The 27,365-nt window shown below is 36.9% G+C and overlaps 1 protein-coding gene across 1 annotated transcript in view; it reads right to left on the minus strand.

Annotated features, from left to right (window-relative positions):
• The window catches only part of LOC127651774 (zeta-sarcoglycan-like), a 337,374-nt gene that overhangs the window by 49,715 nt on the left and 260,294 nt on the right, over window positions 1–27,365 (minus strand). The window contains exons 4-5 of the mRNA XM_052137782.1: window positions 21,241–21,328; window positions 3,186–3,308 (exon numbers count right to left, since the gene is read on the minus strand). Of these exons, the coding sequence (XP_051993742.1) occupies window positions 3,186–3,308; window positions 21,241–21,328 (211 nt within the window). The remainder of the gene's footprint in view (window positions 1–3,185; window positions 3,309–21,240; window positions 21,329–27,365) is intronic.

Raw genomic sequence — 27,365 nt, forward strand, 5'->3', positions numbered from 1 at the left:
CCCTATTGAAAATTAATGGATTAAGGGATAAAACCGTGCATTTTCTTTTTATCAACCACAATGCAGAACACACACAGAAATGGAGTGATACTATAACACATCCACAATGTGGAACTCACATGCATACGCGCATACACACACACACATTGGTACTCCAATCATTACGAGGACTCTCCATAGACATACATGTTTATACTATACAAACTATATATTCTATCCCCTAACCCTACCCATAAACCTTACCCTCACAGAAAACTTTTGGCATTTTTACATAAAATTTTACACAAATTTTACAATTGTTTTTTTTTTTTTTAAGCATTTTGAATTATTAGGAGAGTAGTGATGTCCTCATAAACCACATTTATAGTATAATACCCTTGTAATTACTTGTTTGTAACCTAAAACAATTCCTTGTAAACCACAAAAACAACCCCCCCCACACACACACACACACCTACAGACACACACAAAGGAATGAAAAGGTGAGACTTTAGAATATGTCAAATAAAATGCACAAATGCAAAACACACACAGAAATGAAGGGTTGGGACCATAACATATCCACAATAAAGAACACACACACACACACACACACACACAAACACACACACACACACACACACACACACACACACACACACATTGGTACTCCTATCATTACGAGGACTCTCCATAGACATAATGATTTTTATACTGTAAAAACGATATATTCTATCCCCTAACCCTGAACCTAACCCTCACAGAAACCTTTTGGATTTTAAGTTACAAGGAATTAAATTACAGGGACAATAGGGATGTCCTCATAAACCACATTTATAGCATAATACCCTCGTAAGTTTTAGTGCGGAACCTAAAAAAAACAACTCTGTCTAAAAATATATCTATATGCTAGTCATAAGATCTGAAAACAAAACTCAGTTTGCTACAATTTGCTATAGACAAATGAGCTGACCTCTGCAGCCATCTACTGGTTATATGTTGTAATTTCATGTCTAGGTAAAAAAAAAAAAGAAAAGCAAACCCCCCAAAAAACGTTTACATTTTTAAATCATTGAAGTTAGTGATATAACATTTGTTTAAAACAAAATCATGATTTTGGTACAAATTACACTCTTAGTGTGTGGGGGTCAATATTGTCCCCTAACACAGCACATGTAAACCCTTAATGAACAGAATACAAGGGTTAACACTTTATGCTCTCTAAACTTGGACATGCCCTCCAAATGGTCTCTCTCTCTCTCTCTCTCTCTCTCTCTCTCTCTCTCTCTCTCTCTCTCTCTCTCTCTCTCTCTCTCTCTCTCTCTCTCTCTACAGATTGTCTTTGTCTCCCCAGGGCTGTTCTTCATTCTGACACATTCTTAGCTTTTTAGTCTCACCTCTGCAAAACCACTGTATTTCATTTATGCATGCTCTATATCTCTCTCTCATCCTTTCTTTCTCTTGACCCCCCCCCCCCCCTCCCCTCCCCTCCCATCTCTCTCTCTCTCTGCCTGTACCAATGTCTTTTTGTGAAAAATGGTAATGGACAGATCTGCACAATTACTGAACATCTCTGTCCCTGACCTCTAGCTATTCCACTTGACCTCCCAGCATGCTCTGTTTTATACAGAAAGAGAAAATGTAAAATCTATTTAAAATCATCTATATGCATTTCAATGTATGGACATGTTCATCACGTACATTACGTGTCTTGCAAACATATTTAGAACCTTAAAAGTTAAGGTTGTAAAAAGGCATAAACCTGAACACCTCTGCTTTATCGTTATTAATATGTTCTAATATAAAATGTTAAAAAAGCTTCATGTTTTATTAAACACTTAAGCCACTGTAAACAAGCTTCTCTCGTAGCTTTCATGAACATGCAAAGAACGTCAAAATATTCTGCCTTTCCCTTATTTCCACATCATTACACAATCTTTATTTAAGAAACATGCTCCCTGAAATAGATCCACTTTGCTCCTTCTGTAATGCTGTAGATGAAAAGTTAGTTTGTTTGTACGTACCTCTATTTTAACTAGTTTTTCCAAGTCCAATCCAAATAATATTAACATAAATATTTATGTAAAAAAAAAACAATAGACCTAATGGACCCTTAAATTCATTATGCAGCAACAAAATAATTAATTTGTTTATCGCATACAGAGAGCTTATGCAGAAGATGAGATGGAAACATATCTTGGGTTTTACCACCAAGAACAACACTGCCCCAAAACAATATGCACTGCCACTGAAATCTCGGTTACATTTGATCCATGGCCCCAAACAAAGCTCTCTCTCACACACACACACACACACACACACACACACACACACACACACACACACACACACGCACACACGCACACACACACACACACACACACACACACACACATGTTGGTCTACCTATCATTATGAGGACTTTCCATAGACATAATGACTTTTATACTGTATAAACTATAGATTCTATCCCCTAAACCTAACACAACCCCTAAACCTAACCCTCACAGAAAACCTTCTGCATTTTTACATTTTCAATAAAACATTGTTTAGTATGATTTTTAAGCGATTTGAATTATGGGGACACTACAAATGTCCTCATAAATCACATTTATAGCATAATAACCTTGTAATTACCAGTTTGTAACTTACAAAATTGTCCTCGTAAATCACAAAAACACGCGCACACACACACACACACACACACACACACACACACACACACACACACACACACACACACACACACACACACACACCTGAACACCTCTGCTTTATCGTTATTAATATGTTCTAAAAAAATGTTAAATATGCTTCATGTTTTATTAAACACTTAAGCCACTGTAAACAAGCTTCTCTGGTAGCTTTCATGAACATGCAAAGAACGTCAAAATATTTTAACTGAAAAATGACTTACATTTTGTGTTGTTTCTCAACAAGACCAATTGTAAATATTCAGAAGACTTGTAATATGGAATATAACACACATTGCTTGTACTTCTTTTATAATACAGTACTTTTGGGTCCTTTATAAACTTTAAAGTAAGGCACTATCCACTGCCATTGTTTTGCATAAGACTATTCCTTTAAGGGTCTGCATAATTTTTTAGAGCCCTGTATATGACTGTTTATGACCCATGTATACATGTAAATGACTCATGCACATGTATGTAAATGTTGAAAGAATGCATGTGCTCCAGTGTTACCTGTGATTCTCAGTTTATCTGTGCCAATACTGATCTCCTCCTCATCAGCAGAGAAGAGAACTCTCTCTCCATCACTACTCCTCACCTCAAACTGCTGACACTTGGCCTCTACCATCTCTGCACCTACAGAAAGAGAGAAAGAATAAATAAGGCATGAAAACACAAGATTATTTAAGCGTCCAGGCTGATAAAGCGTGTTAAAGAATGTGTCACATACTTTGAAACACATACTTTGATCCACATGGTCAATTAACAACAAAATGTTAACACAGGTATAATGGTACCAATCATTCTATCCGATCAGGGAACATCTGGAATTGTTGCCTTTTGTTGAAATATTGCCTTTAAAAGTGATGAAGTCATGAAAACAAATTATTTTGATTGTGTATACATTAATTGTTTGTTTATTTTGAAAAGAACTGAGAGGGAACAAAAAATATAATTTGAGAACTTTCACATGTCTCAAAATTATGTGACATAATCTCTTCTGAAATACGAGAAACAAATTTCAGTTAAGTTAGGACATTTGAAAGGGTTTCAAATTCAGGACAGTCTTGAAAAACAGCACAAAACCATCCAAAAAATACACAATCAACCACCTACTATGCAAAAACATTCAAGTGAAGAAAAGTTGATGGTACAGTAAGACTTAAATTGTTTGTGAGAAGACCTCATTTAAATAGATCTTTCACTGCAAAAAAAAAAAATAAAATAAATAAAGGAATGTGACAGTGCATATACTACAGTACACACACACACACACACACACACACACACACATATACATATTAGGGCTGTCGCGTTAATAACGTGCGATTCATTTGACAAAAATTAACGCGTTAAAAAAATTAACGCACTTTAATCGCAATGCTTAACTGAGAAATTCAAGCTTGTAGTACCACCTGTTTACTCCAGAGGGCAGTAATTGAAATTTCAGCTGTGTGAGCAACACACAGTTTATACAGTGAAGAAAACAATTTATTGCGTTCAAAACACTTGACGGAGCGCAAATGTGATCTTTAAGGGATCTTAAGATGTGTTTAAAGATTGAGTATTAAACTATATTTAACTCGACACAGTGACCTAAACATTTTATTTTTATGACGCAACACACCCGAGACGCTACACAAGCATGTCTGACGCAGGTCGTTTGGTCTTTACCTCATACATATTTAATTACCAACGAGGTTAAGGAGGTGTCCTTTAAACTGTTCCATCGTTTTTACCCAGTCAATCTTTATTTAAGAAACATGCTCCCTGAAATAGATCCACTTTGCTCCTTCTGTAATGCTGTAGATGAAAAGTTAGTTTGTTTGTACGTACCTCTATTTTAACTAGTTTTTCCAAGTCCAATCCAAATAATATTAACATAAATATTTATGTAAAAAAAAAAAAACAATAGACCTAAATGGACACTTAAACATCATTATGCAGCAGCAAAATAATTCATTTGTTTATCGCATACAGAGAGCTTATGCAGAAGATGAGATGGAAACATATCTTGGGTTTTACCACCAAGAACAACACTGCCCCAAAACAATATGCACTGCCACTGAAATCTCGGTTACATTTGATCCATGGCCCCAAACAAAGCTCTCTCACACACACACACACACACACACACACACACACACACACACACACACACACACACACACACACACACACACACACACACTCATGTTGTGTTTCCATGTTTTATGGGGACTTTCCATAGACATAATGGTTTTTATACTGTACAAACTTTATATTCTAGCCCCTAAACCTAACCCTACCCCTAAACCTAACCCTCACAGAAAACTTTCTGCATTTTTACCTTTTCAAAAAACATAATTTAGTATGATTTATAAGCTGTTTTCCTCATGGGGACCGACAAAATGTCCCCACAAGGTCAAAAATTTCAGGTTTTACTATCCTTATGGGGACATTTGGTCCCCACAAAGTGATAAATACACGCTCACACACACACACACACACACACACACTTGGTGCGCCTACCCTTATAAGGACTCTTCATAGACATAATGATTTTTATACTGTATGAACTATAGATTATGTCCCATAAACCTAACCCTAACCTTCACAAAAAAAATTCTGCATTTTTACATTTTCAAAAAAACATTGTTTAGTGTGTTTTTTAAGCTATTTGAATTATGGGGACACTAGAAATGTCATACCCTTGTATTTACCAGTTTGTAACCTAAAAAAACAATGTCCTGGTAAACCACACACACACACACACACACACACAAAAAGACAATAGCTTCACTGACTATATTATTCATCACAGATATCATATCTTCCACAACTTATGTGACCTTGGAACGCAAACTTTGTTTGTTTGCAGGCAGTGTGTGCGTGTGTCCGGGATAAACAACACTTTTATCCTTAAGCTCACTCTCTTGTCTTTCTAAACCTCTTTATTGCCCCCTATGGAAAAGATAGTAGCACATGAATGTAGTCCACATTTTGCTAAATATTTGAGCCAATATTCCAACATTGTTGTTTTAATTATTCTATGTTGTTTTTATTATTATTATTATTATTATTATTATTATTATTATTATTATTGTTTTGTATATTTATGGAATTGCAAGCCTTTATTGGAAAGTACATTAGACGATGACACAGTCCAGGTTCAAACCTGCTTTGGGGAGTAAATAACTAAATGTAGCAACTAACTTAAAAATGTTTTAGTGTGACAGTAGCTCAGCTATTTGTACAATGTCGAAAGCATCTGGCGCCTAATGAATCAAACCCACTATCATATGTAGTGCTGTTAAACCCAAATGATTAAAATGAACCTGTTCTAACATTAAATGAACAGTCAAAATAAACAATGTACTTTTTACCATTGAGAACTCCAATTCATTTTAGTGAGTAGGTTAGTTTAGACATTTCATCTAAAAACTAGTTCACATAAATCATAAATCATACAGAAATCGTAGCAATAGCTTCAATGTAGCTACTACTTGTTAGTAGCTTGTAATTCATTCATTCATTTTTTGACTGTAGTTTAACTACTTTAAGTAATGAGTAGCTTGTAGGATGGGAAGCTACAGTTTCAAAGTAACCCATGGCTTCTTCATGTTGCAAGCACATGTACAATGTGACACGCCTCCAACAAAACTAGTCACTTTTGATCCTTCTTGTTAAGATGTGATTTCAGGTTGTTTCTTCACACTGATGCAACACCAGTTTTTTTTTTTTTTGCAGTTTTAATGATATAAATGTTTGGGTTTTGAAAGAAAGTGATCCCCAGGTTTGCAGAAATGAGTTCTGTTAACAAGCAGGAAGTCATGTTTCCTGCTGGGCTGCTGCAGGTTTCAGCTTAAATATCTTTTTCACAGACCTGAAGAAACCAATGTCTTAAGATCTAAAAGTTAACAAATTTAGTTTGTAAAATTTAGTGAAGGACAGGGGCGATTCTAGGGTCAGAGCTTTAGGGGTGCTGAGCACCCAATGATCCCCACTGCCACCACCCACCCTCTTTTCACACAAAAACTACAAATATGTCTATTGAAAAATAACTTTATCATTTTAACATTGGTTCAGCTAACTCCAAAATCCTTTTTTTTTTTTTAGACCTTTCAGAGCACCAGCTTAATTGTGAGAGTTCACACAGACAGCCCCCTGTATCAAACTTCTTCACTCAGCTGGTTTTCCTGACCGTTAACTCCATGTGCCTCCTTTTGTATCAACAGTCATCAGATTGGTTAGATTAGATTCAACTTTATTGTCATTGAACAAAGTAACAGGTACTTGGACAACAAAATGTAATTCATCTTCTGTAAATTATTTACAAAAAATGGTTCTTGAAAGGCTCTTTTTTTGTGTGCCAAACTGAGTATGAGGGTATTGAGACAGCTTTAACTGTTTAGGACAAGTGTCCTTATCCCCTAAGTCTGAACAGCTCTCTTCTGTCTCTGCTGCTTTGGCTTGGTGGTCTCTATGTTGCACTCCCTCTGTCTCTTCATTTCTTTCACTAGTCAATTCCCCCTCATCCCTTATGGACTCTCCCTGTTGTTTTCCTCCTCCTCCTTTATTATGAAAAAATGTGGTGTAATATAATGTTACATAAAGTAAATGTAATATAGGCTACTTAATGCCAATAAGTTAGTATAGGAGTATGAGTAGATACTGTTTTGCTTGCTGTTGTTTCCTCACCTGGTTCTTCCTGCATGCTCTCCCTTTCCCTTTCTCCTTCTCCCTGACAATCTCCCTTCTCCATCTCCCTGACTTGGCACTGACAATCATACACAAATATATTGTAGGCAGGAGAGATGAGGTCAGTTTGTCATGTCACAAAAATGTTATGGAGACCATTTACAGATTCTAAGGATATGATCAAAAGGCACACAGAGGCGTGTCATTTTAAATGTCTTTATTATTATTATTATTATTATTGGGCTTAGAAACTTTTTTAAATCACAAATTGCTTTCACAAGAGAAGCTGTATTCTCCATTGTGGGTTTGAAATAAATAAAATAAATAAAAGTAGGGGATTGCCTAGATAAGTAATTTGATACAACAACAGATAGCTGGTTTGCATTATCTGTTACTTTAGCTTAACACTTTTCAGAAGAACAAAAAAAACAAGACAGAGGTCATTATGGACTGTCCCTAGTCTCTCACCTGAATCTGTCTTTTTTCTTTTAAAGAACTGTCATATGTCCATTGCTCACTGGCAGGCCACACACACACACACACACACACACGCACAGAGAGAGAGAGAGTAATGTTAGGAGTTCAGGAGTTAAGCCTGGTTCAGGTTAAATCCTCTGTGTGTGAGGAATGAATAAATACAGCAAAAGAAAAACATTAAACTTTCTTTTATTGTCTAGTTTGATAGTCAGCCACAACTGAAAAATAACAGATATAAATCTAGGAATGATTATAAATTCATTTAAAAAGCCACAGTGAGTGTTTTCACACATACTGGTGTCATACAGTGATATGTTTGGTTTACTCTGGCCCAAACTCCAGGGCTTCATGTTTCCATGATGACTGACCAGAAAAGACACAAGTGATGTCATGTTTACATGACTCCCGATTGTTAAAATGAGTATCAAATTAACGATAAACTTTACCAACAGAGACACACGTACACACTACACAGGTACGCAGTTTATTTGTCGCGCTGCTGTTTTTGTTTCACGCTCAAGCAGTTAATAAACAGAACTGCATGCGTCTTACGGAAGAACATTGTAACCGGCGCTACTTCTCTCCGTTTATGACTATGGACGAGTCACCCAGGTCCTGTGCTACTCCACAGCGGCCGCGACCCGCTGGACTAAAATAGTCCGAAAATAAACACTTATTATAGGTGTACCATGGTACCAGCTTTGGAGCAACTTAGTTGATTCACAACACTACATAACGGGTTCTCCCTGTGCGTGTGTTTCGCGCTGGATGACGGTCGTTCTGAGCGGTGCAGGTACAGAGGAGAAGTAGAAGAAGAGAAGAGGATGACACCATTTGCTAAGCGGGGGTGTTTTCATTTTCGTCCTTAACACATACATTTTAAACCACAAACTACGGAATATGTTTTGGACATTATTTAACCTTGTCAAAGACGAACAAAAATTTTAGAATAACAACATTTTCAATCAAAGTTTTAGGGGTGCTGAGCTCCTTTTTAGGGGTGCTGAAGCACCCCTAAAAAGGGGCTAGACTCGCCCTTGGTGAAGGATGATTTTAAATAGTATAAAAGGAGCTATTCCTTATTTCAATGCTTTTTCTTTTGTCTTAAAATTATGAAAATTTGGATTTATTTAAAAATGTAATCATAAATTAAACGAAATGTTAAAGGAAATGGACTAAGCGGGAAAATAAAATTGAATCTGCACTAATTATGATGGATAGGGATTAAATACGTGCTTGAGGATAAGGCAAGGCTAATTTTGATTATGCTGATGAGACCAAAGGGAGAGAATGCTAATAAAGTTTTAATTTATACTCATATTTGATTAATCCTCTCTAGATCATATCACACTCCACAGCGGTGGTCAGAGATTATTCATAGATCCACTTAAGATCACAGAAGATGAGATGGAAACACACACCAAATAAATTTAAAGAAAAAACAAAGGAAAAAGCTGAAAGGAAGCAAGAAAGGAGTACGTTTATTTTTCTTTTCTTCCATCCCCTTCTACTCTTCCTTCCTTTCTACCCTTCCTTCCTTCCTTCCTTCTGCATTCCCAACCTGCTTTTTCTTCCCCCTCCCGTTTTGCCTGCCTTCCTTCCATCCTTGTTAAAAAAATTAAATAAAATAACTGTTCAAATTCTTACGATTTTGTTGTCAATTAAAGCAAAAACACCCTTGTCAAAATCACTGTAATGCACAAGAATCGAATAGCTTATTGCTTGTATATCTCAGCAGCAATAGTGATGTGATAAATACATATTTATAATATAATAAAGGGAATCTGAGTTTCTTTGGTACACCGGTTTGGTTTTCAATCTGTGGTGAATGTCACTAGTGGACCAAACGTTTCAATAACCCAATAGACCTTTTCAAAGACTGTGATGACGTTTTGGTCAAATTTAACATCTTATTTAACTGTTTTCCAATTATTTATTTAGATTATACATGTAATACATTATCATTTGTGTTACATTACCCATGAATACATTTTTAACAAAGGTAACTCAGCTGCAATGGGGTTTCAAATTCAGCTGCTGAGGGAGTAACCGAAAATTTGGTATTTTTTTTCTCTTCTGACTGTCGTGACCAATCTCTGAGCCATCTGAATATATTTTTCTTTTCTATTAGTGTTGAAGTAAATGGGAACACAAACATATTTGTGGTCTCCCATTCACCACTATAGAAGCTTACCCTGCTAGCATACCAAACCAGAAAATGTGAAAAGTGTCCACAAGGCACAAATTTTTATCTTAAATTCTTAGATAAAATCAGACACATTCAATTATTAAAAAAAATTAAAATCCTACATTTCAAGAATTCATGACTTGGACATCATCACTTTCATAAAGCCTGGCAGACACCTACACCTCACGAATCTCCTTCCACTCATCCACATGATTTAAATGAGAAATGATATATGGCAAATATTAACAACCTGCTCTTGAATATTAATTGGTACAGGTTTACCTCTCATCAAAACTAAGGACTGATGATTAAGTGTTGTTTTGAGTTTAGAAGAAATTAAAGCTTTCTCTCGAATTGAAGTGGCAAGAATACATTGCCTTTCTGGAAAAACAGATATTGGGTTGAAATGAATAGATACTTAATTAATATGAATATTAATATGACATCTTCTGGAGAAAACAAAAACATGACATTTAATATTTTAACCCTCAGGTTCTGTTTGGGGTCTGAGAGACAAAGGCTTAGGCTTTTAGATGAAGGGAACTTGTTATAAAATAATTTTATCTTGATAACACAAATCAAACATCCACCATGAAAGATGTTACACTACTTACATTTTGTAGGTCTCAGAGACCCCAGGTATACGACATGAATGAATGCAATGTATTTTCACATACTTGTATTCTCTGTTGTAAACAGTTGTGCATTTCTGCAAGTTGTTTAACTTTTTTTTTATTTTTTTTATTAAGTTTGTTTGTGATATAACAGATAGCATGAATCTTCAATAACTAAGTGCATTGATCAGTCAAGACTTTTGAATGTTTAGAATTAAAATGCAATATAAAAGTGAAGTGACAAGGTGGTTCACTATTCAAGAGCATTCTTTACAGTACCCTGCATGGCAAAATAATAACGTGCAGGACATATTCTTCTCTATTATCAAAAAGATGCTGAAGGAACGTTGAATGGTGTATATATAACACAGATATAATGCAGAGGTTCTCACTCCCTTTGACCATATAGAGTAAATAACCTCTGCTATCTGTCCCTCTTTTTATTTTTGTAAAAAGGCATACAAATGTAAGACCTTTAAAATAATAAATTACTCAATTCTTGAAAGGTACATGTGTCACAAAACAGCGTGCTGAATAAAAATGGAAAACTAAAAGGGTCAGAAAAAAAAAAATCAAGGAAAGATAATGTATCTGAACCTGATATCCATCATTATCATCATCATCATAAAAAAAAAAAGTTAAAAAAAATGTACATATTGATCACATGCATAATCAGTGGGTGTGAATGCATGTGTCTGGGTGTGGTTTGGGACCAGTGTAAAGAGATGAATATTCATAATTAGCAAACACAGCAGAGAAGACAGATGTCATTTATACACATTTATCTCCATACTGTACATCAATTAGATATTTTCTCTCTCTCTCCAGATCCTTGGAAGACAGTGTTTGTGCACTCTGCCTTTAAGCGGCAATTTGGCATTGCGAATGATGATATTCATCTGAAACTAGCTATTTATTCTGGTTAAATTACACAACATAAAACAGCACATTTAATTCCTAAACGGTCCTTGGCATGCATGCATACTTTGCCATTGTATTCTTTAATTCATTTCTTGGAAAAAAATAGCTGAAATCATTTGGTTTTTGGTGCCACAGAATGTCTCGGTTACGTAGGTAATTCTTGTTTCCCTGAGGGGAACGAGATGCTGCGTAGGATCACTATGGGACACCATCCGAGTGTCACATGGTCTAAAGCCCTTATAAAATCACACCAATTTATTGGCTGATGGCGCTTAAGCGGCACCCCTAAGGGAGCTACATCACATGCTCCATAAAGGCACTCACTTTCATGCCATCAAGTCTGCAAAAGTCACGAGCCTATATAACTGCGAGCTGCGTATGATCACTATAGGAATCACTATACATTCATGCCAAGTGGACAGTAACTTCCAACTGTTTAAGCCTGTGTGTCAAGCATATAGTGGTGCAAAAGCAGTAAGCAAGGGAATAGGGAAAGGCACATCTAGTCAAAGCCCATGAGGATGCCATGCTCTTTGTAGAATGGGCTCGAATACAGAAGGAAAAGGCACACTTCGTAAGTACACGAAAATGCATTAATAAGCCAATGAGGCGGTTATTGCTTGGACAACAAAACACCTCTGTTGCGGCCACCAAAGCACACAAACAACTGCTCTAGCAAAATAAACTTGCAGCACCTGGACTGGGCAAAGCATATGTAACCTTTCATGCTCCTCCAACTGGGGGAGGAGAGAAGTGTCTGCAAGCGAAAGTACATAGAAATTACCTTGGGTAAATAGCCCAAAAAGGTCTTAACACAACCTTTAAACACCCAGGCACAACATCCATACAAAAGGGACTGACCAACATGGCATGCAAATCAGATTCTCTTAAATTATGCCAATGCCACTTGCAGTGCCATTTTGAGAGTCAAAAACGTATCAGTAACTGTTGTTAAAGGCTTGAATGGAGCACCCGAGAGTGCCTCTAAAACAACAGATAAATCCCATAAAGGAATGTGGATGGGACGAAAAGGTCTAAGCCTTCGTACCCCATGCACAATGCGAGAGACAAGAGAAAGTCTATCAAAAGAGATTCCATTGATAAGCGCATGTTCAGCCGCTATATCGGCAACATAGACTTGGTGGGGCAACCCCGGCCCCTAAACGCAGCTCCAAAAATTCTAGAACTGTATCAACAGGGCAGTGAACTGGATTTTCACTTCACGCTGTACACCTAGAAGCAAAATTATGCCACTTAAACATACATATCCTCCTTGGTGATGTAGAGTATTTAGGGGTTTCAATGAAAGTTTGCTAACTGGTTAGTTTAGTGGTGCAGTGTTATGCTATTAGCTTAGTTGTACTTTGTTGACAATATGGCATCAGCAGGTTGCGCATGTGCGTTTAGTTGCCCCGGAAGAGTCTCTTTAGGACTTCCCATGAACTTTCATTGCCATAGTAACCAAAACCAGCAATTTGAGATATGGGTCAACACTAATTCAGTTAAAAATTAAAACAGTTTCATCGATGCATATGAACTTCAGCGTGTTAAAAATAAACAGAAATCAGTTAAAGTGCCCAGATTCTTACATCAATATATGTAGCAAATTTGGTATGATAAATGTACACTGCACGGGTTAAAGTGTTGTATATATTACCATTATTTGTAAGAGAAACAGTATGTGTGTGTTAGAAATTAAATTAAACGGTCCTATTTCTACATTACTATGTAAGGAAATTTATAATGGGAGTCGAGTTTGACAGTCCCAACGGAATGCCGACATCAGAAGGTGGGTCCATTTCCATGGCAACAGAGTTTAGTAGCACCCACGCATCACTCTGAAGGGACAAACGCATGCGTCAGTGGTTGAATTCACTTTGTGGAGTTCATCCATCACTGAAAATGTCTCACATGCAACATGCTCAGGGGAATGACAGCGGATGCCACGATCATGAGCCCCAAAAGCCTGTGAAATTTTCTTGCGGGGAGAACACGTCCCACTTTGAACATTGCTAGACACTGGCGTAATGACAGAATGCGAGCTGGAGACAGGCATGCCTGCATTGCCTGCGAGTTCAGCTCCATACCTAGTAACAAAGTCTGCAGCCCTGGCAACAGGACACTCTTGTCTAGGTTTACATGCAGCCCTAGATTCCTCAAATGGCTGACAACAACTTCTTGATGTTGGGCAGCCAAAGTCTCTGAGTGAGCTAACACCAACACAACTTCGAGCATTTGATGCATGAAGAACGGCAAATTTGACTCGATAGTAAAGTATGGTTCTCTGAACGCCGCTGATACGAACCCCAAGCGCTTGTCTGTGAGAAGCTATATTTGTGAGAGGAGCATTTGCTAACCTCGATTCGTAGAAGGAGGCACAAAGCCCATTGTCTATCACCCTCGCAAATAAAAGCATTGCCTTGACCAACTCGGCACCCAGAACGAGCCATGCCAGGGGGGGAATCAAGGGAAAGTTCAAATGGAGCCAGTGAACTCCTTAACGTGATGCATTTGATTAGACTGCAAAACCATCAAAAGCTGTCTGTAATGACCAACATTCATGTTGCCATTGAAAAATTTAGCAGAGATAGCAGTGCAAGTCTCTTCTCTTGCCAGAGTGCCCGTGTGAACCACGAAGTGGACGAAAGTTGCACGTTAGTTCGCCATCACTCAGTTGTGGTATATTCTCTTATTCCAGACCCGCGTTCTGCAGTTGGGCTCTCTGGTCCATGCATGATCCCCTCCACCACAAGCAGCATTTCGAACTGGAAGGGGAGAGAGAGGCAGAGATCGCTCCTCCATTGCCTTATTCATGAGAATACATGTTTGCCACTCAAAATCCTCCTAACATGGGTTTAGACAATTCATGCACTAAAATCTGAATTAATGGCACGAAAGCAAGCGCCTTAATGGAGCCCGTGATGTAGCTCCCTAGGGGGCGTCAGTTAAGCACCATCAGCCAATAAATTGGCGTGATTGAATAAGGGCTTCAAACCAAAGTGACATCTGGATGGTGTCCCATAGCGATCATACGCAGCTCGAGTTCCACATGAACTCTTAATTAGTGACTCTCACATGATTTTCCTGCAGTTTGAGGCAGGAGTTTTGAAATTTTTAGGAAGTCCTTTTAAATTGTGTTCCCCTATGCCCTGCAGTCAATGCAATGAAATAAAAACTCTTGATATAATATTAAATTTAGCTCTCCTTGAAGGCACTGACTTTGAAAATACCTTAATAACTTTGTGTGAAATTATTAGAAGTTATCTATGATTTATTTTAATCTTAAATGTAATGGAGTTTTGTGGCTTTTAGTTTATGTTACTTTTGTGGACACTTACATGCTAGTGTTTTCGTAAGAATTGATAAAATCAACTTTCAGCAGATACATGCATTTATAATATACAGTCTTTCTCTTTTCTGAAAATGAACTGAAAATCTTGTGCTTGTTCATTTTGTCCAACATGACTCTCTCTAGAATGACAATGTATCTTCCACTAGAATAGCCCTTCAATATCTCCTGCCCCATCTACCTTTTTCAATAATAAAGGTCGCCAAGTCACAGTACTGTTGTTTGCTAGTAGGTGTTCCTATTTGACTGCAGTGCCAGTGCCTGAGCTCCACTATCTGCACTACCACTGGTAGCAATTGCATCAGATTTCTGCTGTTTTACCTCAAGTCGCCTCAAACACCCAACTCTCATTGAAAATGAATGACTTACAGACACTTTGTTACTGTAAGTCACTGTGTCATTTGTCATATAATTGTAATGTAGTGAGAAGCAATGTAGAAATTTTAATCCAAAAGCGACTTGCACAGCACTTAGTACAAGGAAAATTACCCTAAAGCAGGGCCGCAGCAAGGAATTATTTGCGTTCTTTCTGTTTTGAGTGATTCATTAATCCAAAAGAGGCGTTCACGACCGAAACAAGTCTTAATAATCACTTATACAAATCTGCATTTCTACAAATCTTTTAAGAGACTTCAGCAGTGTTTAAAGGGAAAGTTCACACAAAAAATTAATAAAATTAATTATCTTCCCTGCCAAGTAAGTGGCGGTATGCATGCAGAAAACTAATCAGCAAAAACAAGATGAAGAATGTAGAAGTGAATATGAACATTTATAGAAGAAAAAAAATACTTAAATATTGATCAGTTGTTCACCCACATAATATCGCTTCTGAAGATATTAATTTAACCACTGGAGTCATTTGGATTACTTTTATGCTGGCTTTATTTTTCAAAAAATCCTTGTTTGTGTTCTACAGAGAAAGAAAGTCATACACATCTGGGATGGCATGAGGGTCAGTAAATGGTAACTATCCCTTTAAGAATCATTTGTATTTACCCATATGACAACAAAGAATATATATCATTTTGTGAACTGCTGAGCATAAGCACCAGTACGTTCCGCTTGTGCATGAACAAGACTCGTTTAGACTCAAATGACTGACTGGTTCAGTGAAGGGCATATTCGTTTAGTGAGTCAAACCAATAATATGCTCCTTCACATCACACACTGGAACACTATTGGCTCATGCTATAGTCAGTCTTTACAGGCAAGAGAAGTACCGTGCTTCAAATTAGAGCTCATTGGCTTAGAAAGGGTGAGACTTAATTGAACTAGAAATATGAGTCAATGCAAACAATTAATTCAAAACCATTGACTCGAATGAAACATCACTATTGGTTACAAACCCAGAACTTTAACCACCACAATGCACCCCCTTAAAGTTTGTAGAAAGTCACATCTGATGTTGGCATTTTTGCGCATGTGTGCATGCCCTCTACTACATAGTCCCTACTATCACACGTATCTTCCTGTTGTCCTTGGTCCCCCTCCAGAGCATGTTTTTATCCTCGCTCATGTCCTCTCTGTCACCCAGAGCTAATGAAATCATCTCCCACTCTCCCAAAAGTGAGAAGCCATTTATTATGCTGTCCACATTTATAAAAATGAAAAGTCAATAAGATGATGGGGGGGAAAAAGCAGATGCTTTGTTCCCCCGGTGTCCTCTCAGTTTTTTGGCCTCTCAAGGAGGTGTTTGGACGAGAGGCAAGCTCACAGCTGGAGTCGGCGCGTGAGAACAGCCTGTGCACAAATTATTTCACTGTCCCTGGTTTCAATCAACCATGCTGGGAACTTGTGGTAAACAGCAGAGCACGGAGGATGGTGGGATGGAGGGATGGAGAGAGAGTATGAAAATTGATCTGACAGTGCAAGCTTTAAACTGCTTGATACTGCATCATCTGACACCAACAATCATGCCACGCTCCAAATCACTGAGATCACATTTTTTCCCCATTCTGATGGCTTATGTGAACATTAACTGAAGCTCCTGACACGAATCTGCATGATTTTATGCACTGCACTGGTGCCACATGACTGACTGATTAGATAATCGCATGGATGATCGTTGGTGCCAGACGGGCCGGTGTGAGTAATTCTGTAACTGCAGATCTCCTGGGATTTTCACACACAACAGTCTCTAGAATTTACTCAGAATGGTTCCAAAAAAAAATTTAATACAAAATCCAGTGAGCAGGTTGGCACTGTTTTGGTGGCACTATGGGAGCTACACAATATTAGGTAGGTGGTTTTATGACTGGGTGATATGTCTTATGATATCTCGATGTTTTGCAGCAAATTGACAATATATGATATACATCTTGATAATTATGTATTTGCTCTAAAATGTCTCAAAAAGTGTTTTTTTTTTTTCACTTTATATATATATATTGCTTATACAATGATACATGAATTACTTAATAAAAAGCATTGTTTACCTTTAAGTGTTTTTACTAATACATTTTTGTGAATGAACAAGGTGTGCCTTGTTGAACATTGCATAATGCTAAATTATTACGGTGGGACACATCAGGTTTATTTTTATGATATACTGCTGAATAATCATTATTATTCTGATTATTAGATTTGCATTATACAAAAGTAATATATTTCTGTCCTGTATACTCTGTACACCTCCACCTGGGGCTTTTATTTTGACACCGAATGTGCTGTCATATTTACTTCAACTTCACAAGGAACTTTTATTTCGACACAAAGGGCAATGTGTATTTTGCAATAACAGTTTACAATGTTCTGCATTTCCTGAAATGCTGTAATCTCCTCCTTTTCTGTCATATGGTGCCTCTTTTGTAGATTTGTATATTATCTTGTAGCAGTTACAAATTTTGGAATTGCGCGAATGCTTGAACCTGCTTTACTTTGATTTCACAATGCACATAATCTGATCTGAGAGCGCCGCAATGCGCATACACACAGATCAGTGTGTAACCGCTTTGTTCCGAATCACACACAGACCGTGCTTATCTATCTTTAAATCACAGCCTTTTGTGGATTTATAATCACATATGACCAACTCACCATTTTTATTTTATTTTGATTAATTGTGCAGGATTGGATTGTGAAATTAGTCTACTGATGCACTCTTTATGAAACTTAATGGCCTAATGAAAGCACATTAAAATCATCATGATATACATGATATTGGCCAATGTTACATCATCAGCAAAATGATCTAGATTATATAATTAATATTCAATATATCACCCAGCCCTAAAGAGTATAACTATTAAAATAGAAATCTCCATGACTTTTAATATTGTATTAATTTCCAATACTTTCCAGGTCTGGAAAACACACATTCAATTTAAATATGCCCTGATGGTTCTAGATTTTTCATGTCTGTGAGATCTTTTCTGACCGCCGTTTTCTTGAAGAACATAATTCTGTAGGGTCACAAGGTGAAGATACCTTAAAAAGGTCATCCTTAAGCCAGGAAGTCAATGACAGACTACTGCTCTCAAACATTATGTGACTCCCTTATAATAAACACAGGTTGAAATCATTTTCACAGTGCTCCCCACTCCTTGCTCACCACAACACAATGATGCATCAATCATCTGAACTTATGGGACATATTATAAAAACCGAGACCTCTGCACTCCTGGGACAAGCTATCAGAGGACAACCCTCTCTCGATCTCTGCACCTCTGCACAATTTCTGTTCAAAGAGGACAGAGACACGGAAGAAAATGAAAGTAGAGAACAACAGTGAACAAATGTGAGGATGCTTAAGGAGTTAATCATTAACATAACATTTATTAAATGTTCTGACAATGTCGAGAGAGCAGTGGTGGTTTGAGGGCATTGGCCCCACAGACTCGTGGGTAATGTCAGATGTAAAACAGATATAGAGGGCACTTTGTCTTGAGAACTTAGTGACTACAAATAGATAATCATCAGTGCATAAATGTAATGTCTACCCATGGGCTTGTACTAAATAAAGCTCCATCCATGGAACAAAAATAGTCTGAGATGCAATTAATTTCTTTTTTTTTTTTTTTTTTCATTTATTTCCATTTTGCTGTGTCTTTACAGCAAATAGAACAGAACTATCTAGACAGTATTCCAAATCGGATTACTCAGTATCTAAAAGCAGATCCTATAATACTATTGTTAAATAATAAAGACTCATACAGTTCTGTCCATGAATACAGTTTATCTTTGCTTAAAAGATCAGCATGAATTTCTATGCAGGTTTATGCTGGTTTTATGCTGATGTAGCTGGTGGACCAAAGTCATGCTGTTCACCAGCAACACCAGCATGATCTTTCTGATGAAGCTGGTCGATTAAAGAAGTATTGTTGGTTAAGTAAAAAGCTTGATGGGAACATCAGCTCACCAGCATCCCGTGCTGGGGACTGGCACCTGAAACAACACACAGAATGTAGTCAACCAGAATGACCTTCATCGTCATGTTTGCTGCCATGGCAAGCAAATGAAGGTCATTCTGGTTGACTACATTCTGTGTGTTGTCTCAATATTGACTGTCTGCAAAATCACCACCAGGTGGTGCACAAGGGCATGCTCTTTTGCACATTTGTTAAGTAAGATTTGCTTTGAGGAATTAAGCTCTCTTCTATTGAAATTATATTATTAGAGTGCCACTTAGCAGTTTAGAGTAGCAAATGCATAATTGCTTCAGCACCTGTGATGATAAATGGCCTTTCAAGGGTGCATTTCCCATAAAACAGCGTAACTCAGGCCCAACCACCACATTTGATGCATAGTTGGAGAAATTAGCTAGCTAGTCACGACAATCGAATAGATGTCAAATTATAATAGATCATTCACATAGATAGCAAAAAGCCTTTACATGCACTGTTAAGCAGATGCAGCATTGTGCTGCAAGAGTAGGGTTGACCTCTTACGTCACACTCCATAACATAAAAACATTCACAATCTTCAAAAACCAATAAGAATAATGCTTATGTATTTACATGGACACCGGTGGGTTTAAATTCTTTCTCTTAATCCCATAAATGACGTGAGGAAAATGGTGTTTGTGTAACCAGTCCTGCTCAACCTGTTCCGAGTGGGATACAAACCAGCGTCAGCCAGCATGGGAGGAGGCCACGCTAATGAGGAGGCTAAAGGCTATAGCCTCTAGCGTCAGTCGATAGTGCGCCTCTTGAGGCCAGTGGAGTGAGGTTTACACATACTGCACAGCTATCACGTACCAGCGAGTTCCCATTACAAGCACCCCCTAAGTTTCACTCTCATCTGGGTCATGGCACCACTGTAACCGGTCCTGCTCGACCCACTCCGAGTGGCATTCGAACTGGTGTCAGCCGGCATGGGAGGCGGGTGTGCTAACGAGGAGGCTTAATGCCTCTAAAGTCAGTTGCTTGTCTGCCTCTTGAGGCCAGGGAAGTGAGGTTTACACTCAAGGCACAGCTATCACGTACCAGCTGGCTCCAGTTACATTTGCAATCACATGAAGTTTCTGAGCACAATTTTCTTCAAACCCACAGAATAAGCCAGAACAAGTGCATTAAAATAGAACATCACACACACATATATATATATATATATATATATATATATATATATATATATATATATATATATATATATATAAGATATGATGTTGGCATTGAAAACTAACAAGAAACTATGCTTCTAACCACAAGTGGAGAGCTGTTGTGCCAATTGCACAACATTGCATTAGTGCTTGTGAATGTTCCTTGGAACTATGATTTCAGGAAACACCAAATCTTTGAACTAATGTATGTTGGTAACAATGGAAATACTGACCCCCCTGAAGGGTTAATGCATTGTTTTTATCTGTGTAAATGTGTGCGTAATGTACAGCAAGAAAACTGGCAAAAGTGAAAAGTTCACTCTGATGTACCTTAAATTATAATTCAATAAAATAATATGTTTTTTAAGAAATTCTAGGCCAAAAGCCTTTTAGCATCTTATTGACTAAAAATGCCATTAAGGTAATTAAGTATAAAACACTAAAATAATTGTTCTGCTTGCTGGAAATCTTCTAACAATGATCAATTTTGGAATAGATGGCACAAAGAGTCTTTCTGCCATTCAAATTTGATTAACATCTTTATTGTGAGTGTGCAGATGCCAATTAGAAGTTCAATTAAGTTATGTTCAAGAGAAAATGTAAATTTTATATAAACAGACTTCAGTTTTGTAGGGCAAAACAGCAGGAGTTTAAAACATGGGAACATCTCAGTTGCAGAATACAGTGAAGAATCAATGTGTATGAAAAACAAAAATGTAATACCCCACTGTGAAATGAGATTGTGTGAACTCAGGTGGCATATCCATAAAAATAGAGTAGGTTTAAAAAATGTCACTCACCCACAGTGAGCTGTCCTGTCAGCTGGCCAAGGTTATTTCGTGCATTTACAGTCACATTGCGGTCTGACTGTAGGATCAAAGGACTGTCCTGAAATACACAGAAAAGAAAGAATCTGGTTATGGGTGCATAATGAAAAAAGTTAATGATGCATTGAATAATGTTTGGGATGTTAAATATTTTCTCCTATCCTAGTTTAATGTAAGGAATTAAATAAAAAATTAAGGCTGCATCAAAACATTACTTTATTTGTTTGAGCATCCCGTCCAGTCTGAAACAGCAGCATTGGCTCATCCTATGGCATAGGTTAAAGGCAAGACTAGCTGTTTTGGGACCAATGGAAGACAGGGGGACTGTTTGAGAAATCATTTTGAAATCAGTTACTATGTGACTTCCAAAATTATTTTTAAAATATAAATTAAATAATAATAATAATATTTTGTAAATACTAAAATTAACAAAAAAAAAATATATATATTTATAAAAATAGAGTTGAATTACTGTGTAAAAAATAAGTGAAATAATCTGTATCTTTTAAAATTAAGATAACTGATCCATGAGAGGAAAGGGAAGGGCATAGGAAAATTTCTTTAAAGGAAACCTAAAAAAAAAAAAAAGAGTAAAAAATATACAGGCGGAGGCTTAGAAGACGATAGTAGGATGATAATGTATTCAGCATGATGCTGTTTGATATCACATGGTGCATGAAGGGTGTTCAAAAAGGAAAGCAACTTAATTATGCCTTCTTCTCTTTTTGGTTAAATTCTTAGCAGAGATGGCAATCCCAAGTTGATTGTTGATTATATAAACATTAATAAACAAACATTACATTTTATTTAAGTAGATTATAAATTGGCATATTTAATTACATTCTGAAAGATATCTATACAATTCCTTTGCGAGTCGAGTCTTCCGTACTAAGCAACATCTGTATGGCACACAGAGTTGCTGCTTTTGTAATGTGAGACACATCCCAGTATGTCTAGCACATGTCTAGATATAAAAAAAAAAAGAAAAGAAAATGAAAATAACTGTGGACGGACACAAAAACGTGTTGGTGGAAATGTCCCCTTAGAAGGCAGCAAGGCAGCTTACTAGGTTTTGGAACACAGCCTTTGTTTGTGTAAATGCATCAATGCTCTTTGGCTGGCAGGAGTGTGTATACGTGTGTTCATGCATGCAGGGGTGCATGCTGTGGATCACTGAAGGTCCTCTCTGTTCTGTGCAGCTCTGATATGACATGGACATTCCCTCCCACATCAGAGCCTCTGCTGTAACACAAGCCCCACTAAACATACACAAACTGTACTGCTTGCATATATGATAAATCTTACCCCCGTCCATACACTGCATTCAGATTCATGAGGTATACAATTCTGAAATCATCTCACCGAGTATATTATTTAGAGTATTTTTATGTGTTTCTTTTTTATGTGTTTCTTTTTCATCTGGGCATGAGAATTCGGCCCCAAGATTAGCTTAGACCTGCCAACCAAGCAGATCGATATACTGTATTGACAGGTACAGTGAAACTCCACAAGAGCAAGCTCCCCATTTCTTTGCTTTCTCAGGTTTTTGTTGTGCACATAGTGTGTGGACACAAGCCTTCATGTGTGGAAAAATACTAAATGTAGTGACAGAATACTTTTAAAACTTATTTGCAATTATTAAAGAATATATGTATTAGCACAATCCATAAAATAGCCAATATACAATTGAACAATGTATTTAATTCCATATTAAATGTGCCAATTATTTGTTGATAAAACAAATTCTATTGACCAACAAATATAAACAGTCTATTGAACTATATTTCTTGGTGTAAAAATGGTTTATTCTGATTAACATTATTAATACAAACAATGATTTATTGAATTTTTTCATCCAATTGCCATTACAGACCTTGTATTAAAGCATTAAACCACTCGAGCCCATGTTATACAGTGATTTTATAATGTGTAAGGTTGTAAAACATGGCTACGAGAGGATTATTTTTTATCTACAATACAATACGGTATCTACAAAATAATGAGGGCAATGCACAGTAGCACATTTTATTTGTTAAATGATACTAGAGTATATATAGAGTATTTACAAGCTAACGTTTACATAGTCTGTCATGAGCAGAGAAACAACTACAGCCGTCAAAGTCATGGCTTTGCAGTTGATGAACATGGCACCATGGTGTTCACATGGGCACCACTGGTACGTGTTTGAATAATTTAACTTGCTGATCCAGTCAATATTTCCTTCTTCTTTCTTGAGTACAAATAGTAAAAGTGTAACAACACTGGATTCAGTTTCCAGGTGAAATGTCCACAGAGTGGTGCCAAACGTGAGTCAGTGGTGTAATACAATCAAAAGAAATGCAGATTTTATTAACTTAACCCCTAACCCAACCCCCAGAGGTGGGTAGTAACTTGTTACATTTATTCTGTTACATTTACTTGAGAAAATTTAGAGTAGGTTTAAAAATGGGTACTTTTTACTCTCACTCAAGTAATTTTATAATATTTTTTTTAACTTTTACTTCTTTACAATGTGTGACATTACTGTTGTTACATTTCTGGGTTTAATTTGAATGAATGTGTAATTTATTGAGAGATTATGGAATGGGACTTTTACGAGAGCGGAAGTTCACAGCTGCATGCGATGAGACACTCAAGTTATCAGTGCAGCAGCATTAAACTCTTCAAAGTGAAACACTTTCTTCGCTCCACACAGAAATAGAATAGTTTCATCATGAAATACCTTCTTTTAACACAAAGACAATCTGATCTTTCAAGATTAAATTCACAGCTCCAACTTCAGGCAGCACACAGAGGTAAATTTTGGCTCTAATTCTCATGCAGGCTTTTCTGTGTAATGAGATGGTCATTTTCAGGGTGATTCTGTAACTGGGCTCTTATGACATCAGTTTTTAAGAGTACATTTTTAAATCAGTGCAGCAATTTATCAGTGTGCTTTGTCCCGCATGTCATAAGCAGTATTTATTCGTTTACTCTGCGCCCTCGCAGGGATACTGGAAACTATCTCAGCTACTTCAGGCGGATTAACTGTATAAATCCACGTAAACATCCAAGTTATGTGTAAATTACTGCCATTCGCCTGATAGACAACTGGAGAGCGAACAGACAGCATTTCTGCACATACACAGTTAAGCGTGCGGGGCGCGTGTGTGATGTGCACAAGGCAATCGTCGTGACGAGAGTGGCTGTGTCCGCAATCGATCACTCATTCACTATTACCTATATAGTAAACAACAGTTAGTTAGACACTATTCCTCAGCAGTAAGTGAACGAAATGTGTGAATTCGGACGAGAGTGTCGGAGCTCTGGGGCTGGTGCAGAAACATCACATATGACATTTTTAAATACTTGGGCCTTATTTGTTATTCTTATTAAATAATATATTAATACAATAAATCTTCATTCTGTTTGTCATTTTTAATATATACTGTGTGTTAATATAAAGAGTAAACACATTTGATCAAATAAAGAGTACATTTTAAAATGTATCTGTATGTTTTGTCTCTCTATATGCTATTATGTTATTTTAATCCAGTGATGATTTGTCAAAAAGATATTTACTATATTCAGCATGAAATAAAACATTGCAGGAGTGAAGGAAGCAGTATATCCCACCTCGTACGTCTTCCCCGTGGTGGATTGTGGGAAAGTAACCGTCATCGAGTGTACTTGAAATGTACACTTGAAATTAGAGTGCATTGTGGGTAAGAATGAGTGAAAAAAGTAGGGAACGAATGGCTCACTCAGAATTCAGTATCTCCTACAAAATAGTGAAAACTCGAAATAGTGCACTATATAGTGGATAGGGGGTGGTTTCAGACACAGCTAGTCAGAGACACTGAAAACTGTAACTAAACTGAAATAAGAATCCACACAGGAATTTAAAAGCTATGAAATAGCTAAAGAAGGCATTATATTTCAGCATTATATATATAATGTCATTTTGACATTTTCACTGTAATAATTACAATAAATGTTTCCAAACCTCTCTTCTTAATGACAAATTCATCCAGATCTGACAAGAGCCCTTAAAAGGCTAGTTCACCCAAAAATGACAATTCTCATTATTTACTAACCCTTGTGCAACCCCAGATGTGTATGACTTTCTTTCTTCTGCTGAACTTAAATGAAGATTTTTATAAGAATTTCTCAGCTCTGTAGGTCCATACAATGCAGGTGAATGGTTGGCAACATTTTAAAGCTAAACAAACAAACAAACACAAGTTATCATAAAAATAATCCATAAGACTCTAGTGGTTAAATCAGTATCTTCAGAAGTGATGTGATAGGTGTGGACGAGAAACAGAGAAACAGATCACTTTCACATTCTTCTTGTATTTTTGTTGAGTCACATACTTCTCTGCATATTGCCCTCTGCTGTCTAGCAAAAAATGACAAATATTGATCTGTTTCTCACCCACACCTATCATATCACTTCTAAAGACATGGATTTAACCACTGTAGTCTTATGGATTATTTTTATACTGCCTATATGTGCTTTTTGGAGCATCAAAACTTTGGCCTACGGAGCTAAAATAATCTTTTAAAAATCTGAATTTGTGTTCTGCAGAAGAAAGGAAGTCATACTCATCTGGGATGGCATGAGGGTGAGTAAATGATGAGAGAACTTACATTTTTGGGTAAACTATCTCTTTACAGTGATAGCGCAGCTATAATTTAATATTATATCATCATTTCTCTACCCTCATGTTGTTCCAAACCAGTCTGAGGCTTTGTATTATGTGGAACACAAAATATGTTAGACAGAATGTTAGAGACTGACAGACTCAGTCACCATTCACTTTCAATATATATATATATATTAAACATAAAACATTATTTGAAAGTAAATAGTGACTCAGGCAAACATTCTGTCTAATATCTCCTTATTGTGTTGCATGGAAGAAAGAAAGTCATACAGGTTTGGAACAACATGATGGTGAATGATGACAGAATTTCAATTAATAATAATCATAATTCTGTAGTACATGTTTAATGTGTATTATGTAATGGAATATAGGGGAGAAAACATCTATTATGTAATTTGCGAAAGTACACTTTTAATTGGATACTTTCTTACTCTTACTCAAGTAATTATTTATGTTAGTACTTTTTCTTCTACTTGAGTAATTATGTTTTTGAAGTAATTGCACTTTTACTTGAGTACAGTTTTTGGCTACTCTACCCACCTCTGCCAAACACCAACCCTAAAGCTAACCATCAGTGGGGTAAAATGAAATTTTATAGTGAAAATGCAACCTCCGAATCACGCTCACAATTGTTAATGTGAATATGATATATTCCTGGTTCCCATGGGACCAGAACCTACAGGTAAGTCCCGGAGGTTGCTCGCACAATGCAGACACGCCACAGGCAATGGTGATTATATTTGCATGCTTGCAAAAATGTCATATGGCGGATGCTGCTTGTCAGTAATGGGTTGATTTGAGGGTAAATTAACTTTCAGAAGCTACATGTCAATTTCCCATGCTTTGGATGTTTGTGTCCATGAATATGTGTAGTCTTGTGAATGTGTAGTTTGCACTACTCGCATCCCAGTCACACAAGTAGTTTGTAGCCATACTCTAGCACCTTGATAATCACTTCTATATACAGCAGAAAACAACAACAACACAAAGTATGGAATCTGTGCAGCCTTTCTCACATTTAGATCCAGATGTTATCACTCAGAGGGAGCAAAACCCCAACATGTCTAATTACTACAGAAACACCTACCTACCCAACACTATATTTGGGTCCACCAGCTGTGGCGTTTTGAAGGGTTATAAGATGGAGTGCTATTTTTTGATTATGGGTATATACAAAACATGTGTGCAAGACAGGACAAACCAGCTCCTAAAAGGAGCACAGAGTACTACGACTATCAATGTAGTCGTATTGAGAGCAAGCTGTAGTATGAAAGCTCTGAAAGCTCACTCATATGATAAAGCCATAAAAGCACTTCTAACATTTTTATTTTAATTGCACTATGTTGTTGTAGTCTGTAACACAATGTTGAACAACACTGCTTTTGTCTAAATCTAACATGACCAGCTTGTGAAATCAGCCAAAGCTCAGGGCTGACACATGTATATAAA

The sequence above is a fragment of the Xyrauchen texanus genome, chromosome 11, assembly GCF_025860055.1.
Source record: "Xyrauchen texanus isolate HMW12.3.18 chromosome 11, RBS_HiC_50CHRs, whole genome shotgun sequence".
Taxonomy (NCBI): domain Eukaryota; kingdom Metazoa; phylum Chordata; class Actinopteri; order Cypriniformes; family Catostomidae; genus Xyrauchen; species Xyrauchen texanus.